Source organism: Stegostoma tigrinum, chromosome 3 (assembly GCF_030684315.1).
Source record: "Stegostoma tigrinum isolate sSteTig4 chromosome 3, sSteTig4.hap1, whole genome shotgun sequence".
NCBI classification, from domain to species: domain Eukaryota; kingdom Metazoa; phylum Chordata; class Chondrichthyes; order Orectolobiformes; family Stegostomatidae; genus Stegostoma; species Stegostoma tigrinum.
The window spans coordinates 744005-762312 of NC_081356.1; the positions used below are offsets into that span (position 1 = coordinate 744005).

Genomic DNA, 18308 nt, shown 5'->3' on the forward strand with positions numbered 1-18308 from the left:
CCACTTCCTACAGACAAAGGGGGTGGCCATGGGTACCCACATGGGCCCAAGCTATGCTTGCCTCTTTGTAGGTTACGTGGAACAGTCCGTCTTCCGTACCTACACTGGCACTAAACCCCACCTCTTCCTCCGTTACAATGATGACTGTATCGGCGCCGCCCCATGCTCCCATGAGGAGCTTGAACAGTTCATCCACTTCACCAACACCTTCCATCGCAATCTTAAGTTCACCTGGACTATCTCTAACACCTCCCTCACCTTCCTGGACCTCTCTGTCTCCAAAGCGGGCAAGCACCTAGAAACTGATATCCATTTCAAGCCCACTGATTCCCACAGCTACCTAGAATACACCTCCTCCCACCCACCTTCCTGCAAAAATGCTATCCCCTATTCCCAATTCCTTCGCCTCTGCCGCATCCGTTCCCAGGATGAGGCATTCTACTCCGTACATCTCAGATGTCCTCATTTTTCAAGGTCTGCAACCCCCCCCTCCCCGCAGTGGTCGAGAATGCCCTCGACCGTGTCTCCCGCGTTTCCTGCAACTCATCCCTCACACCCCGTCCCCGCAATAACAACCAAAACAGAATCCCCCTCATCCTCACATAACACGCCACCAACCTCTGGATCCAACGCATCATCCTCCGACACTTTTGCCATCTACAATCCGACCCCACTACCGAAGACATCTTTCCATCCCCACCCTTGTTTGCCTTCCGGAGAGACCACTCTCTCCATGACTCCATTGTCCGCTCCACACTCCCCTCCAGTCCCACCACACCCAACACTTTCCCCTGCAACCACAGTGAGTGCTACACCTGCCCCCATATCTCTTCCATCAACCCCATCCCAGGCCACAAGAAGACTTTCCACATCAAGCAGATGTTCACCTGCACATCTGCCAATGTGGTATGTTGTATCCATTGTATCTGGTGTGGCCTCATCTACATTGGGGAAACCAAGCGGAGGCTTGGGGACCCACTTTGCAGAACACCTATGCTCGGTTTGCAATAAACAACTGCACCTTCCGGTCGCGAACCATCTCAACTCCCCCTCCCATTCCTGAGACAACATGTCCATCATGGGCCTCTTGCAATGCCACAATGATGCCACCCGAAGGTTGCAGGAACAGCAACTCATATTCCGCTTGGGAACCCTGTAGCCCAATGGTACCAATGTGGATTTTACCAGCTTCAAAATCTCCCCTCCCCCTGCCACATCCCAAAACCAGCCCAGTTCGTCCCCGCCTCCCTAACCTGTTCTTCCTCTCATTTATCCCCTCCTCCTACCTCAAGCCACACCCCCATTTCCTACCTACTAACCTCATCCTGCCCCCTTGACCTGTCCGTCCTCCCCAGACTGACCTATCCCCTCCCTACCTTCCCACCTACACTCACCTTTACTGGCTCCATCCCTGCTTCTTTGACCTGTCTGTCTCCTGTCCAACTATCTTCTCCTCTATCCAACTTTTTTTCGCCTCCCCCTCTCACCCTGTTTATTTCAGAACCCTCTTCACCTCCCCCATTTCTGATGAAGGGTCTAGGCCCTCAACATCAGCTTTTGTGCTCCTGAGATGCTGCTTGGCATGCTGTGTTCATCCTGCTCTACACCTTGTTATCATGGACAAAGCTGTTGCTGGTTTCAATCAAAATCAACTGTGACTGCTTGACAGATGTCACCAGGCAAACCTGAAGTCGATCAAGAAAAATTGCAAATAAGGTTGCCCAAAATCAAGCACTCAGGGCATGTACTAAGAGCAAAGGGTCCTGCCTGTTTCTCCCATAGTGGTGGGAGCTGTAGTAGTAATGCAGCGAAAAACAGGTGTAAAAGCTAAATTATGAACTGTTGGATTTGTTAACTATTGGGTAACATTGTTGCCCACCCTGTCATTGAAGTGTGAGCTATTACACCAAATCACGGCCAACAACATGCAGTTGTACAGAATTAGAAACAGCTTTCACTAAAATTAGCAACTAATTATGTAGATGTCAGGGCTGAAATACCACAATGTAAATGAAGAAGCCAACCTGCAGTGTGATACCAGCGAGACTGGACTTGGAGCAACCCTGCTGCAGTAAACTCAACTGGTTTCACCTGCGTTCATAGTGCCAGCACAAACAGAAGGCTCAGATTGAGAAGAGCACTTGGCCCTTGACATTGCTTGAGGACATTTTCAGCAATACAGACCTGGAAGAGGCAAAGTGAGTGTTCAGTCTGATAACAAGCTGCTGCCATCTGATCAAAAGCATCTGCAGAGAATGTTACTCTACTTAAAGAGATATAATCTGGATGTTACAAGTGAGGGCAAGCAGCTGCATATTTCAGATATACTGTCAAGAGCCACAAACACCATTGGAACTATGTCTTGGGCTGAAAACATTAGAATCTTTTAGAATCCCTAAAGTGTGTAAACAGGTCATTCGACTCAACATGTCCACACCAACACTCTGAACAGCATCCCAACTAGACGCATGTCTCCCTATCCGTGTAACCCTGCATTCCTCATGGGTAATGCACCTAACCTACAAATCCCTAAACATTATGGGCAATTCAGCATAACCATTCCACCTAACTTGCATACCTTTGGATTAGGTCACACAACCTCAGGGAGATCTATGAGCTTCCTATTTTCTCCATCATAGAGTTTGTCAACTTCTCTTTTCACCATGATTCTCCTCTGCTCTGCATCAGCCCATTAGCTTTTGAAACCCACAGATCTGCCCCTGCTGCCCTCACACTTGGCTTTGCCAATGTTCTCACAAATGGTTACCACCTGCCACCCTCTATATACTTTAGCTTCTTCAAACTTCTGCTGCTCATATCCCAACTCACACTAGCCCAGCTGTCCCAGCCCCGCAGCACTTATCTTTCTCCATCAGTAATGGCTTTGATTTTAAAATTCTCGTCCTTGTGTTCTAATTTCTTCTTGTCCATTTTTACCTCAGTAACTTCTTCTACCCCCCCAGAACTGTACGTTCCTCCAATACCTGCCTCCTTACTTCATGCTTCTCATCTTCACCAGCCATGCTTTCTGAGCTCCCAAGTTTTATCCTTCTTCCTCCCTGACTCTGCCTTTTTTATGACACTCATCTGTCCACTTGTGTAATGTTCCTTCTTTTTGGATGGTGTCACTTTTTGACAGATTACCCTCCTGTGAAGCCCCTTGGGTCATTTTACTGTTAGAGAGGCTTTATAGAAATGCAGGCTGTTGTTAGTTGTGGTTGAGATGTGGAAAATTGACAGTCTATTTATGATACACAGTTTCAGAATTTGCTACAATACTTGCACAGAGATCTTGTACATTATGTATATTCACAGCAGTAGCATGTCATTCGATAGTCTACAAAAAAAGTTACTTCCACAGAATAAAAGGACGTACCTGCCCCTCTTGTGTGATTAAAGTCTCCTTTTATAACTTTACATGATTTTCCATTCCCATTGCACACTCCACAATGATCTTCTCTGGCTGAGGAATCTAACATGCCATCACAGCCAATTTTCTGTAGAAAATTTTAAAAAAAGATATTTTTTGCTGAATTACCTGCAATTGTTTTATTAAGTTCATTACATATTAGGTTGTTGAGAATACTTAAGGAGGAACTAAACATTGATGACCAGTTAGGCCAATTGGGCAAATAATTAAAATTGCCATCCACCACCTATAAGATACAAGTTAGGAATGTGATGGAATATTTCCCACTTGCTAGGTTGAGTGCAGCTCTAACAACACTCAAGAAACTGAACATCGTCCAGGACAAAGCATCCCACTTGACTGGGACCCCATCCACATTAAAATTCACTCCCAGCATCACTGACTCACAGTGGCATCAGTGTGTACCATCTACAAGATATGCTCTGAGAACTCACCAATGCTCCATCCAATCTCAAGTTCAACCATCAAGAAGGGCAAGGGCAGTAGATGACTGGTGAAACCACACTTGCAAGTTCTCCGCCAAGCCACATACCAATCTGGTTTGGACCCTCCTCCACACTTCTTGCATATCCATGCTCAAAACTTGCAAACTCCCTTCCTACCAGCACTTTGATGTTATCTACTCAATACAGACTGCAGTCAGTGTTCAGGCCAGTGGCTCACTACCACTGGACCATCATAAGGGCAATTAGGGATGGGAAATAAATGCTGGCCTATCCAGTGACACCCACATCCTGTGGAAAATTAATTGTTAGAGAAATAGAGGCTATGGTTCCGTCATCATGCATCGGGTTAGTGGGTGATCAGACCTTTATATTCATCATGATGCTGCATGCTTCCTTCAGCTGTGAAGTGAACCTGGGTAAAGGGATGCCAACTTCCTTGTCCTTCCCAAAGCCAAACCGCAATATATTTGCACAAACAGACAAGTGTTTTGTGGGAGCTTTGCCCAAATTTATGATGATTAGGCTTGCACTATATACCGTCCTATTTCTAAAATCCTGAAGTACTCAAGCTTGCAAGCTGTGAAACTCTTTACTCGATTGGCAGCAACCAGTTTTGGCAAAGGCCATGTTTGGAAAGATGGCTCCCACAGCCTCTAGATTCTGCTTCCAGATTGCACTTTGAGAATGTGCATTGCATTGTATATCTCACAACAATCAACTGTAAGGGTAGGGTGAAACCTGCACAAACATTAATCATTCAAACAACAAACCAAAGTCTATTTATGTGCAACAAAATGCAAATCTTCCCATAAGGGAATGGAGATAGCTAGGCACCTTGGGTAAAGGATTTCCCTTTTGGTGCCATTGTCAATCTGAGAGCAAATGGCACTTAAAATGCATTAGCTTTCCAAGACAAAGTAATTGTTCAAGTTTCTGCTGCAACTTATTTGTTTAATTTGTACTTTCAAATAAACCTATTGGACTATAACCTGGTGTCAACTGATTTTGACCTTAATTACAATTTTAAATTTTTGCATAAAGCAGTACAAAAACCAATGCTTTACAAGGGAATAATTTCCTTTGTTTCCCTACAAAATAGCTCCACAGAGACCAGCATCCCATCATCAAGTCACCCTTTATTTACACATGGAATGCCCTTGACACTGGTCCAATACCCTCAGAGCCAGCTCTCAGAGTGAGCAGAACTTCTAACACTCCTGTTTATATCTGTCAGCCAGGGCTCCCTGATTGGACCAGATTAACAGCCGTAATCAGAACACTCATTTTCTATGTGGTCCACCTGGCTGACCTTGTTACAGTCATTACACCTTGCATTGAAAAATATTCTTTGACTCAAGAGAAGCAACTTGTTGCAGCTTTATTGATGTAAATGAAATGTGTATATCACCATAAATAAGAGTTTTCTTTTGTAAATGTTTAATCCACCAGCTGTAAATGTTTTGATTTTAAAGGCTTGTCAATGGGAGACAAGGGCCATCCATTAATGATGTGGCTCATGATGTCTATCAGCCATCCACATTCTCAAGCAAAGAGAGAGATACAATATGAGTCCTGCATCCAGTGCAACTAGAGAGAGAACCCTCAGTCTATCCAACTTGAAATATTTTTAATTCAGCCACTTTGCTGGCACATTGCAGTAGGCCCCAGATTGTGTATTCTGGGTCATTATCATTGGCTTGTGTGGTATATATTGGTAATGCAGAGAAAGCTTGTGGGTGAAGACATGGAGGATCCACATTGCATGCCCAGTTGATGAGTCCATTCATGACCAGAGAAAGAACAAGACATTGATGATGGCCACAAGGTGACCAGTAGAGTCTGGGTAGTAAGAAAACAAGAGGAGCTTCCTAATCCCCTCCACTCTACTTGTCCCTCCACCTATCTTTGGGTCATCTGCAAGCGTAGCAACAATGCCCTCAGTTCCTTCATCCAGATTATTCCAAACCTCCACTGCCAGTTCAGCATTCTACAATGTGGATGAAACTGGCAGAGGGGAGGAGCAATCAATCACTATTGGAAATGTCTGGACCGAAGACCTCAAATGCAGGCAGCTGCTCTTTATCCACCAAGGTGTAGGCCAGTTGGTTGCCCCTGCTTGCTGGGGTGATGAATGAGGAACTAGTGAATACAGCTGTTGCCTTGGCTCCCTCTTGTACTGACAATGTCTACCTGTGGTCATTGAAGGGGTTGCAGGTCTAAAATATCTATCTCAAATCTCTTGCATTGGATCAGTTTCCTCAGTAGAATCATCAATCTCTCAATCAAACATGGTACATGCTCAGATGAGGGTGATCACAGCACACTTGGTCTAGATCTCTTCCAGTGTCTTGCCAAGTTGCACATACAAGTTGGGAACGCTACCTAATCTTTACACATCCACTCGGTACTTTTAGATGAAGGCTGTTGCAAAGCTTTGATATTGTCATTTTTACTGAAGAACTGGGCTCTCCTACTATTGATGATGAGGATGTCCACAGAACTTTCTCCAGTGGGTAGTTTAGTTGTCATCTACCATCCACAACTAAATGTGGCAGGACTACAGAGTTGAAGATTTAATCTGCTGTTGAATTTGCACCATCGCTGCCTCCGAGCCTGCTCAGCAAATCTCTGCTGTTTAGATGCCACTTGTTCATTGGTCAGCCATCGTAGAATTGAAACAGGAAACTGGGACCAAGTGGGAGCAGACAATATGCACAGCTCCACTCACTTACTTTCTGATAAACTCTGGCCTGTGGCTGCATTATAAGCATAAGCTCAATCTCTGTACAAATGTAAAGGTCCTGTAAATTATAACATTCAATTTACAGTCATAGAAAAATGCTCTGAAACTTTCATTGCAAATTCTGAGTTGAGGTTTGTACTTTAAAGCATACCTGACTTACTTATTTGAATAAGAATGTAGATTCTCTGACGGTACTTAAGAAATTTTAATACTGTAACCTGTATAATAATCCTTCCTTATCACCTTGTTAAAACATGCTATATGTGACAACTGTTAGAGCAATGAACAAAATGGCTTTTTTTTATGAAGCACTGTTGTTCAATGTACTCCATTTACACACCATTTAGTTTTGGTAATCTCATATACTTATCTCAGATCATCTACTTACTATGAGGAAGTAATATTACCTACTAAACGTTCATCTAATTGTCCCTAACACACTGAACACTTTATTTAGTTCTGCTATTATCTATATGACATCACCTGTGAACAGTTTCAAATGCTTCCAAACCTCAAAAGTTTGCTATTTTGTGGCTTTTCAAGATGTACGCTAGCATTTATCATCTTACACAATGACCTTTTCTGGACCAAATCAAGAAAGAAATTCACAGGCTATTTTGCTGTTAAGTTTAACTTGGAATTATAATGTAGTTGTTCCTTTATTGAGAATTTTAAAATGCAAGAGACTTGCAAAAGGAAAAAAAATTGAAAGCTTGATACTAGCCTAGACAGGTGGAAGGAAAAAGTGAAAGGATAAACTTCCAAGGTGTAAGATTTCAGCGATAGGGTAATGTGGAGAAAAGTGACACATAGGCCGAGACTCTGTCAATCTGCACTATAACAATTTGTTACAACATTTCAACTTATTCACTCACTAAGATAACCCTTTGTACAGGGAAGAGTTTAATCCACAGTTAGTTCTTGATTCACCACCCTTGACTCTTTCTCCTGTACATTGATGACATCATCAGTATTGCTTCCCTCTCTCTTGCGGAATTGCAAAAAATGATCAATTTTGCTTCCAATTTCTATCCTGCCCTCACCTTCACCTAGAGATAGCAAGAACTGCAGATGCTGGAGTCAGAGTCAACAGAGTCAACAAAATTTATGAGATTACCAACAAAATCTCACTTCTTGTCAGTTTACTTTGACATAAATAAGAATCAATGCAAATTAAACATGAATTAACATACATATCACAGTCAACGGAAATGACAAATTCTACAAGATTTAGTAGATACAATAAAGAACTGTTTATAGCATTAGTATGCAGCCTAATCCACCTACAGGCCCAGTTTCAGTCTCACAGTCCTTTGAAGCAAATTTCCATTCCTTTTTCTTTAAGGATTGAGCTGATTCAATGTAAGAAGCAGCCTAGATACAAAATCTTTTTCTGAACATGTTGTCTTCCTTTTTTTGGTGCACTTCTTTTAGAACATTCCCAATTCTGATCTGCTATCAAATGTAATGCAGTGAATCCACATGAACCCCTTTTTTTCGTCTCTCCCCTACCTTTTAGTTTTTGCCAAACAACCTTTACATTTTTAATCTTCAATTCTCTTCATACTGCTTCCAGGTCAAGAATTACCAGATCCCACAGATTAGAATTTCTTCCTATCAAAAGCTAACAATTGAACGCTTCTATTCTCAATTCTTAAAAGTTCTTTCAGACATATTTTAACAACAATTATATTTCCCAAGCATTTTACAGTAACTACAAATATTGCCACAGCTTTTGGTTCCAGGTCACAATCATTGTAAGTGTTCAGCATGACTTGCAACTCTCTGTGAGAAGTTCTGGATAATATCCAAGCCTGACCAATAAGTCTAAAGTAAAATTTGGATCACAAAACAGTCGGGAAATGACCATTCCCAACAACAAAATACACCCTAGTTGCCTATCAGCAGTATTATCATTTCAAAGTCACCCTACAACATCTTGTGAGTTACCATTATTTGGAAACTCTACTATATCAGCCATCAATATCACATGCAGGCCTGAGGCTGGGTATTTTGTGGTGAGTAATTCATCTTCTAATTTCCCAAAGATTGCCCAACATTTAAAAGGCAAAAATCAAGAGTGTAATGGAATTCTTGCCTGGTTGAATGAGTCTACAACAGAAGTCAAGAAGCCTGCTAGCCTGTCTCAAACCTGTGGCCTCCACCACCAGGGACCGGGAGCTCACAATCATTTGGAAGTTTCCTCTGAATCACACAGATTCATGTCTTGGAAATTTATCACCATTCCTTCACTGTGGGTGGTCAAATCCCTGGAATGCCATTCGCAGCAGCATTCTTGGAGTCATTTCACTACATGGATTGCAGTTGTCCAGTAAGCTTGTTCACCACCTTCTCACTGAGAAATAAAAGAAGCAATAAAATTCTGGCTTTGTTGAGAAGTCAAGGGTTTCAGAGAGTAGATAAGAAAGTAGAGCTGAGAACACAATCAGATCAGCCATGATCGCACTCAACGGCAGAACAGACTTGAAGAGCCAAACGGCCTACTCCTTCCTTCCATTCTCCTTTATTTGCCAGTCTAGCCTAAGGCTATGAATGAGAAAAGAAAAAAATCTTCCGTCAAAATAAATGTGTTAAAAAGTTATTGGGGTAACAGAATCCCTGATAAAGCATTATTGATGTGTGAAGAAAGTGATGAAGCTGTAAAAAGAACCTGAGATAACACAGTAACACAGTGTGAAGCTAGAAGAGCACAGCAGGCCATGCAGTATCAGAGGAGCACGAAATTTGATGTTTCGGGTCGGGACCCTTCTTTAGAAAGAGTCTCCAAAAAGAACCTGCCTTTTTTTGAAGTACGTACAAGCAGCTCAGTAGGTAAAAGAGTCACTCCCTGACCAATTTAGCATGGCAGCTAAATGATATGAACACATCAGTTTAAACACAGCTTTTACGAATTAACCCAGTATCTGTTCTCCTGTGCAATTGCTGAGTAGCTATCCCAAGTGAGTTGGTAAAGTAATAATATTGTGAATACTGAGCGAATTAAATGGCTCAGTCACCTCAAGGTGGACATAAGGATCTAATATAAGAAAAAGCTGATAGGTAGTGCAAAAACTATAAATACATCCTTTACACTTCTTGTTTTGATGCAGATATTAGTTGCTGTGTAATTTACGTTATATGCATTTATAACAATAATTGCAATATCTGCTTTCAAATGTAAGCTTTTCAACACAGTTAGGCTAGCTATATAAAGAGAATTCTCTTTGCTATGAGTAAACCTACAATATCTTTTTACAAGCCTAGTTTTCTAAAGAGATTGGATCATCTCGAAAATGCATTTGACTTGATTGGGGCCAATTTTAGGGACATCCAACCTGTGGCTGTTATAGCAGACAGCTGTAAAATTCCTAATAAACTTGTTTGGACAATGTTTTGAAACATCATTTTTTCTGAAATTATACTGAATGTTATCATTGTTATCTTGCTGAATGTGGCTTTTTTAAAGCTGTCAATTTCTATCACACAAGAAAATACACACAAGAATTTTTTCAAAGTTTTTGTTAAAATACTTGACTATCCATATGCCAAATGGTTTTAATTAGATTTAAATCCAACTGTGTTATCTGTGATTTATGATCCTTGGTTAAAAAAACTGTTTGTTCAGTCAGTTAGTGTAATGTAACTGATCTGAATTTGATTTTGTCTCTTCGGATTTGATTTTAGATCCTGAAAATTTAGGTGATGGATGAGTTATGTGAATTGACTTTTAGTGGATTTAAAATTCCAGGTTTGCTAATATTAGTATGTGTTTCCCAGTGAAAGATGAAGGGGTTTGATGGACTGATCTTGTGCTCTTGGCTAGGTGTTTTACTCACTGGGAGTATTCTTGTACTTCAGAAATTTTGTGTACGCTACATCTGATTTGTGGGCATTTAAATGATTGATTGGAAAACCATGTGCAGTATAAGTCTTTATTTCTGATTGACATTCTGATGGACAAGTCTCCTGCTGGAAGAATTAAGTTGGAAAATAATTCCTATAAATCCTGACCTTGAACCAACTGAGGTTGTTTTTTGACACAATACTCGAATTACTGTTTCTCTTTACATTCTTTTATAAGGTTTTACAGAATTTCTTTGAGATATGATACATTTTAGCGACGCTAGTGATGATACATTTGTATGGTGCTATTCACCTTGTTGATAACTTCACGCATAATTCATCTACAGTAGATAATGAAGATGGTGAAGTAATTTGTATGTCTGTGGACAGAGTCTGTGTTATAGATTACAGCGAGAGGTGAGCTAATCCTTTTTACTTGTTTTCTTTTTCTGCCTGTGACAGTGCTTTTCAATTTTCTCTTCCTTGTTTAAAAAGAAGACTGGTTTGTGTTTTCAAAAACCCTACTGTAAAGTTCTCTTTAAAAATGACTCATTGCAAATTGTTTAGAGTGAAAACAAAATTGGGCTTATCATTGCATTCAAAATCTTGTGAAATTTGTTCAAAACATGTACACATCCAAGAAAGAAAGGGAAGACAAAAGGAAAAAAACATACAAATTATTAGAATAAAGGATATTGGAATCAGTTCGTGTAAATTAGAGTTCAGCAAGTGACTACATATTGCTGATTCCTTTAGTGGCTGTGTCTCTGATGTGGGTGAAGTAATAGTTGAAAGAGCTACATATATTAACTGGAGAATTGGTTCAATTTGCAGGAAAAATACAGGATTCTTACCAGAACCCAGATTTTTGGGAGGGATTAAGAACAGAGACACATTAATTACAATTTGAGCCGCTTAATCTTCTGGTGTTATGAGCAGATGGAGGAAGGATTCAAAAACTGTATAAGGTAATTCAAACAAGCTAACAATGTCAGTCATGTGACTAAGGATCCCAATTTAGCCACTCATCTGATGAAGTGAGTTTTGATTACCTGGTCAAAATATATTAGGTGCAATCTTATTGGGATCAGTGTAATGCATGCTTTTGCGAGATTTGTGGCAGAGTTGGAGAGAAGCCAACTTTTACAAGTGGAATGGTGAGTTTCTTGTTAGGCAGTGTGTCGCCAATTATCAAAGAATATGGCTTGCTGATGCATCTTACTAATGGCCCAACTCACCTCATTAAAAGATAGCAAAGTGTGGCGCTGGATGAACACAGCAGGCCAAGCAATATCTTGTGTGCTCTTAAGATGCTGCTTGGCCTGCTGCGCTCATCCAGCTCCAAACTTTGTTATCTTGGATTCTCCAGCATCTGCAGTTCCCATTATCTCTCTCACCTCATTAAAATTCAGCTTCCCGTTATATCAAACACACCAAACAAACCGTTCATTGAAGCAGGAATCTGGCAACTTCAGCTTGCTACTTGCTCCAAGCACCATCAGTTTGGGCACCAGACATCAATATCTCAGGCATACTCCACAAGCATTAGCTACACATAGCTCACAGACACTGATATTCAACATGTGTGAGCCTCCAAGAGCTCTCAGGGCTCACCTTAATCCATTTATAGGATACTTTCGTACCTCAAACTGCACTGACAACCATCATTATAATGCTGCAGGAAGGACATTGTATTTTCAGGCACACTCCCACAGCTCAGGGCTGGACCCAGTTGTATCTACAGGGTCTTTATTCCCTGTTATCACACTCACTCATTCTGAGCATGCCTGGGTACTCGCAACATCCCTGTCATTTTGCCTCCTTATATTACTCATATTACTCATGTCTTGCCCTGCTGATTAGTGCAGACAGATGTACAGACAGAAAGCGTGTCCTGGCTGACAGCAGTCCTCAGTCATGAAGAAGGACAGTCTTTACTCGTGGCAGAATAATCCATGTCAGCCAGAGGCCAGAATCAGAAATTCTGGGTAAGGGGTGAGGAACTAAATGCTTTGCAGCCCACCATCTGCCTTACTTTTGAGGCAGCAGGGTAAGTGTCTCGCGCAAGTGAGTAGGCAGAACAGAGGGCACGCAGGATGGGTGACATTTATGTTACAGACAATTGTGGCAGTGTGGGCTACGAGCCTGGATGGGAGTAGATGTAGCAGAAATAGAGTGAGTGTGAGGTATTTGAGAAAAGATGGTGGCAATTATGCAGCTGGAGTAGAGAAGCTCATTGATTTTCTTCCTACAGCGCTGAGGATTCTTCCAGGCAGCTGAGGCTGCATAGACCCTGGTGGCAACCTAGGAACCAGACAGCTGTGGTCATATGTTGTGGCCTCCACTCACAGTTTACACCTTGTCCAGTGGGAACTCCAATTCCTGCCACAAGGCGGGGTGCCAATTACTCACAGCCTGCCACATCCAAGGTAAATGTCAGAACCATGCAGTGTAGCTCCAAGCTTATCGTGCTTGTCCAAGTTCAAAGATGGTGCATGTGCAAGGGATATTGGTCTTTCAGCAGAAATCCACTGAACAATTAGTTGTTCTGGGAATGGTTGGTGTCAAAATGGGGTTGGAATGAATAGGGCACTGTAGTTTGTTAATGAGATGCATTTGGTAAGATACGGTGAGAAATTTCAGTAGGCTCTGGGATGAGAATTCCTCCAGAAAAGCCTCAAAGCAACTGGCACTTAGTCAAAAACTGGATGCAGTCCATTGTGCTTTGCGGCAACTAACTGTGGAGTTGTTGATATCAAGTCAAGCAAATAATGGGCCCTTAGTTCAGAACTGGTTGGTATGGATACTTTCTCTGATGTTGCTCTATCGGCTTGGCTAGAATATCTGAACAATGCAGGAATATGGCATTTCAAGAGGTGATGAATTCACTTTTGCTCTGGTAATTGCTGGAAGCTTTCTGAAACAGTCAACATGCTGTGTTTGACTGCAACCATTTAAAATTCAGCAAGGTTCAATTAAAAATAATGCATACAAGATAATAATTGGCTAGGCCCTTTAGTCATCATCCTTGCCTTCCCCAACCCACCCACACTGCCTCCTCCAGGAAAACCTCCATGGCTTCTAGGTCCCTTGTATGATCTTTACGCTCTCCATAATATCTCCATAGAATCAATAAGCCATGTGTACACATTCACATTCAAATATTTTCTTTGAAAGAAATTACTGTTCCTACAACCCAATGTAAGTATTGACTAGACATTACAGCAGAACATCAGTATCTGAGGCTTTAGCCATTTTATAAGTCTTAATTTTGACCAAGTTATTCAGGTTTTGGGAAACTAATTATCTTCATATAAAGATACCACTTAAATAAAGTAACCACACCATTCCATTATCCAGACAGGATTCCTGCAATGTTCATGCATCTGAGTGTCTTGGAACCCAGCCAAGCATTCATAGTAAGGGCATCTAGGAACTGCATTTGTAGATACTTAGGTTTTCCATGTGATTTTACCTGCACCCTACTTGTTCTCAATAGCACATAAGTACAAAAAATGGTAGCAGGAGTCTCAAAATCAGGTCATTGCTGACATGTTTAAAGGATCTTGCTATTGGCCCAACTCCACAAAAATCTGGGTCCAAGTCTGATAAACTTTACAGTCAATTATGATTCCTGTGGCCACTCAAACTGTTGTGCAGAATATTTCAATATAGGATTAGTACCATTGGCAACAAGAAATATTACACTTTATTGCATTGCTCCTTTGTCGCCTGATGTGATGTATGACTTCTGACTGTCCTTATCTGGACATTTTTAAAGGCAGAATGGATGATCCATGAAAGAAACATAATTTTTCTTTCCTTTGACTTCATTTCTAAGTTTGAAATTTCAACAGTTTAACAACTAGAAAGAGCAAGTATATTCAGGGCCTCTATTTAACTGGCACCCCTCCACCATCAAATCAGTGTTTTAGGTTGGAGTTTTGTTGTTTTTTGTGACTCAGAGAGATGAGTCATTTGCCTCTGAAACTAGGAGTGTTGTTTATGTTTTTCTTACTTGTGAGCACAATAACAAAAAAGGAAGAGTAGCACTGTGTTTCTTTGTTAAATGGTAGTATCAAAGTTCCAAAGAGGGACAATCATTTGTTTGTACTTTTAATGTGAATGGTCTTTGTTGAAACAGTTGCACATACCTGGCATGTGCCATTCGCACAGATGTCTGCCTCATGTGGACCACACGGCGTTCCATCAAGGACTTTCTCTGAGATCAGTATTGGTTGATCTTTCCCCAGAGGAGAACAAAACAGTGTACAGGGCTTTTCTGAACAGGAAATCAAACAATATGAAACACATCATATATTAGTTTAGTTTCTGTCTTACAATCAAACCTTATTTATACGACTATTTCCCGGTCACTCAACTTGACAGTTCCTGTGTTGGTTTCAATTGAACTCTCAGGATATATAATATACCTTTACTGACGCAATCAGTTTCTAAAAATATCCATATTTTAAAAAATGGACATCATTGGAAATTGAAAATCGAATTCCTAAAATGGAATTCTTTCAAATCAAGATATCAGGACATTTTAACTTAATTCTGTCAGGCTAGTATTTCCATAAAGACCGAAAATGAAAGGACTGCACCATTTATTACTAATTCCAGATTCTACACCTGAACTGTTTCTGTCTTGCAACTGTGCCTTCAAATGTAAGTGCCACAAGATTGCTAGTGCTCATGCAATAAACTGTTAAAAAAAAATTGAGTTTCCAGGTCCCTTTCTGGGCTCAGTCATGAGTTTAAATTGCCTTCATTTAGTTCCGATCACAATTCCTGCATGCGCCCCCATTGACCATTTCAAAATTTTGCATTGTCCTGGAGAGGGTAAAATCCTAAGATCATCCCCTCTCAACTTTTCCCTTTGCCTGGGCATGGTCACCCTCCACCACCAGCTGTCTATCTCTAATGATGAAGCAGCTCTATGCTCTCTGGTACTTTGGTGACTTTACCAAAATGTAATTTTTCCCAGTTTAGGATTACAGGCTGAAATTATGCTCCTGGTTCATTGTTGACATTATCACATTTTACTTGCAATGAAGTGCATTCCAGGACACATTCCTGGTTCACTCCTGGTTCAGTGTTGGCATTAGTACATTTCACTTGCAATAATGCACATTCCTGAATATATTCAAAGGTTTTCTGCCATACTCCAATTTGAATGTAATTTATTTATTCCAAGGATGATTGAAGAAATACATTAGGTATATTGAGGACAGGATTTCCTTAGCAGAGATAGATGTTATTTGGTGTGGATTCAACTTTTTCTTATTGACAAAAAAGTTTAAAACTGTGCATTTTCTGATGAGGTAGGAGACTGATAATATCCAGTGAACTGTAGGAACGCCTCTGTCAAGTGTACTCTTTTGATCACAAATCAATTAATTTGATCCAGGCTTTCTAATCTCCCTTTACCTGGTGAGCATGTGAATCTCTGTCATCAGGGAGAAGAATTGCAATTCCCACATTGAAGTCAGAGGCGACTGATGTGGGAAATTGAAATTCATCCTGCTACAGGATTAATACTTGATAACAAAGTGTGGAGCTGGATGAACACAGCAGTCCAAGCAGCATCTTAGGAGCACAAAACCTGACGTTTCGGGCCTAGACCCTTCATCCTCTCATAGGATAAATATTTGTCAGGTTAAATGTTCAAATTTGCATACACATACCAATTAAATTCAAGTTTAGCTTCTTCCTCACTGTTATTAGACTTCTGAATGGAATCAAATTTTAAATTTAATGTTGATCTCATTCTCATTGCATCTTCTCTGCAGCCATAACATTGTTTTCTTCACTCTGTTCTGTTACCCTAATAGACTTTGTATGGAATGATCTGCCTGCACTACATGCAAAACAAAACTTTTCGCTGTACCTAGGTACATGTGACAAAAACAATCAAATGAAATCAAATCCTATTTGTATATTTGTACAACACCTTGCTACATTATTCAAAAATGTCTGCAATTGCTACAAGTATAATGACATTTATGACTGTATTGATACTGATAGAGAAAATGTTGTAGTTATAAAGATTTCACAATTAGCAATGGGATGACGGTGATGCAATTAGAGTAATCTGTTGCGTTTGACATTTCAGCGACAATTTCAATGATTTGATGCAGCTAACGAGTACAAGAAGTAGGAAATGTACATCAGAACTAAAAACAGAAATTATTGGAAAAAACTCAGCATGTCTGGCAGCATCTGTGGAGAGAAAGCAAAGTTAACTTTTCGGGTCCAGTGATCCTTTTTCAGAACTTCAACTTCTATGTAGGAATCCAACACTTCAAAACCAAAAGAATGCAAAGTGAATACAATTCTATTTCTGAAGAAGTCATACTGGATTCTTAACAGTAACTCCAGCTCTCTCCAGAGACCTGCTGAGATTTTTAAGCATTTTCTTTTCCTACAGTTCCCTTCCAGAAATTGGAATAAAATTGTTATTTTTTTAACGTCTCCAATTTTGTACACAGCTACAACTAAAACAAAGTCTTAGTAAGTAGGAGTCCATCAACACAAAGCATTGCTGTTGTGTTTTTCTTGGATTTTCATACAATAAACTAAATTTTCTGTCGCACTAAAGGATATTGACGCTGAAATTAAATATTCTTGTATTTCGACCTGTGCTAATTTCAGCAAATTGAAACCAGATAGCTACCCTTCTCTTTTGTGGCCAGAATAACGACAATCTTAAGATCTTAGAAATGTGGTAAAATTAATATTTTGGATTAGCTCATTTATATATGCATTGCAATGAAGCATAATCTGAATGGACTTCTAAAATTAATCATCAGGTACAATACTATTTTTGCATCATTAAACATGTATGAAATATTTTGAGGAATATTTGGATACTTGTTAGGCTCAGAAGATACTTGAGACGTTTTCCTGAGGAAACCACTCATTACTGAGCTCATTTGAACTTCTGCTTTGTCACATACTAATCTTTTACTGTGCATCATTAATAGACATGTTTAAGCATCAGAACAACCCTTGGATGAGAGTACGGATCCCAATAAGTCATTCAACAATAATGCTGATGAGAGAATAGCATTTTTTTGTAAATGCTGAATTGTCACAGAATCATGAGTTTGTCCTAGCTGGACTAAATGTCGCAGTAGGAAGGTGTAATATTTGAATAAAAACCAAAAGAACTGTGGATGCTATAAATCAGGAAAAAAACAAACTTGCATTGAAAAGCTCAGCAAGTCTAACAGCAAGTCTAGTTAATGTTTCGGGTCCAGTGACCCTTCCTCATAACTGAGGAAGGGTCACAGGACCCGAAACATTACCTCTGTTTTCTCCTCCACAGATGCTGCTAGACTTGCTGAGCTTTTTCAGCAGCTTTGTAATATTTGAAAATGTTTTAACCGTCAAAAACAGAGCACAGCTAAGTTTATTGATAGTTGACTATAAATTCCAAATTTAAAGTAAATCAACAAAGCATTGAAATCAAGTACCTGCACCCAGCTGGCTCCCTGGCCAATATCTCTGTCTCTGGCTTGCTGCAGTATTCCAGTGAAGCCCAGCCCAAGCTGGAGGAACAACACCTCATTTTCCACCTGGGGACCCTGCAGCCCTCTGGACTCAATATTGAGTTCAATAAAGTTAGGGCCTAAACTCACCTATGTCCCAACCCCCTACCTGACACACCGGGCCTTGTTACCACACAGCCTGCCATGACACACCCTCTGTTGTTAGTCACTAACAGTCCCCATTAACAACTGTTCGCCCTCCCAACCCGGTCGTTAGCAACTCTTTTGTCTGTCCAACTGTCTTTCTCTCTCTTTGGGCTCTATCCTATCGTTTACTCCTACCCCACCCT

The 18308-nt window shown here is 40.6% G+C and overlaps 1 protein-coding gene across 1 annotated transcript in view; it reads right to left on the minus strand.

Moving 5' to 3' along the window:
* The window catches only part of LOC125450680 (A disintegrin and metalloproteinase with thrombospondin motifs 19-like), a 456336-nt gene that overhangs the window by 172081 nt on the left and 265947 nt on the right, over window positions 1–18308 (minus strand). Inside the window, exons 14-15 of the mRNA XM_048526734.2 lie at window positions 14617–14744; window positions 3377–3497 (exon numbers count right to left, since the gene is read on the minus strand). Of these exons, the coding sequence (XP_048382691.2) occupies window positions 3377–3497; window positions 14617–14744 (249 nt within the window). The remainder of the gene's footprint in view (window positions 1–3376; window positions 3498–14616; window positions 14745–18308) is intronic.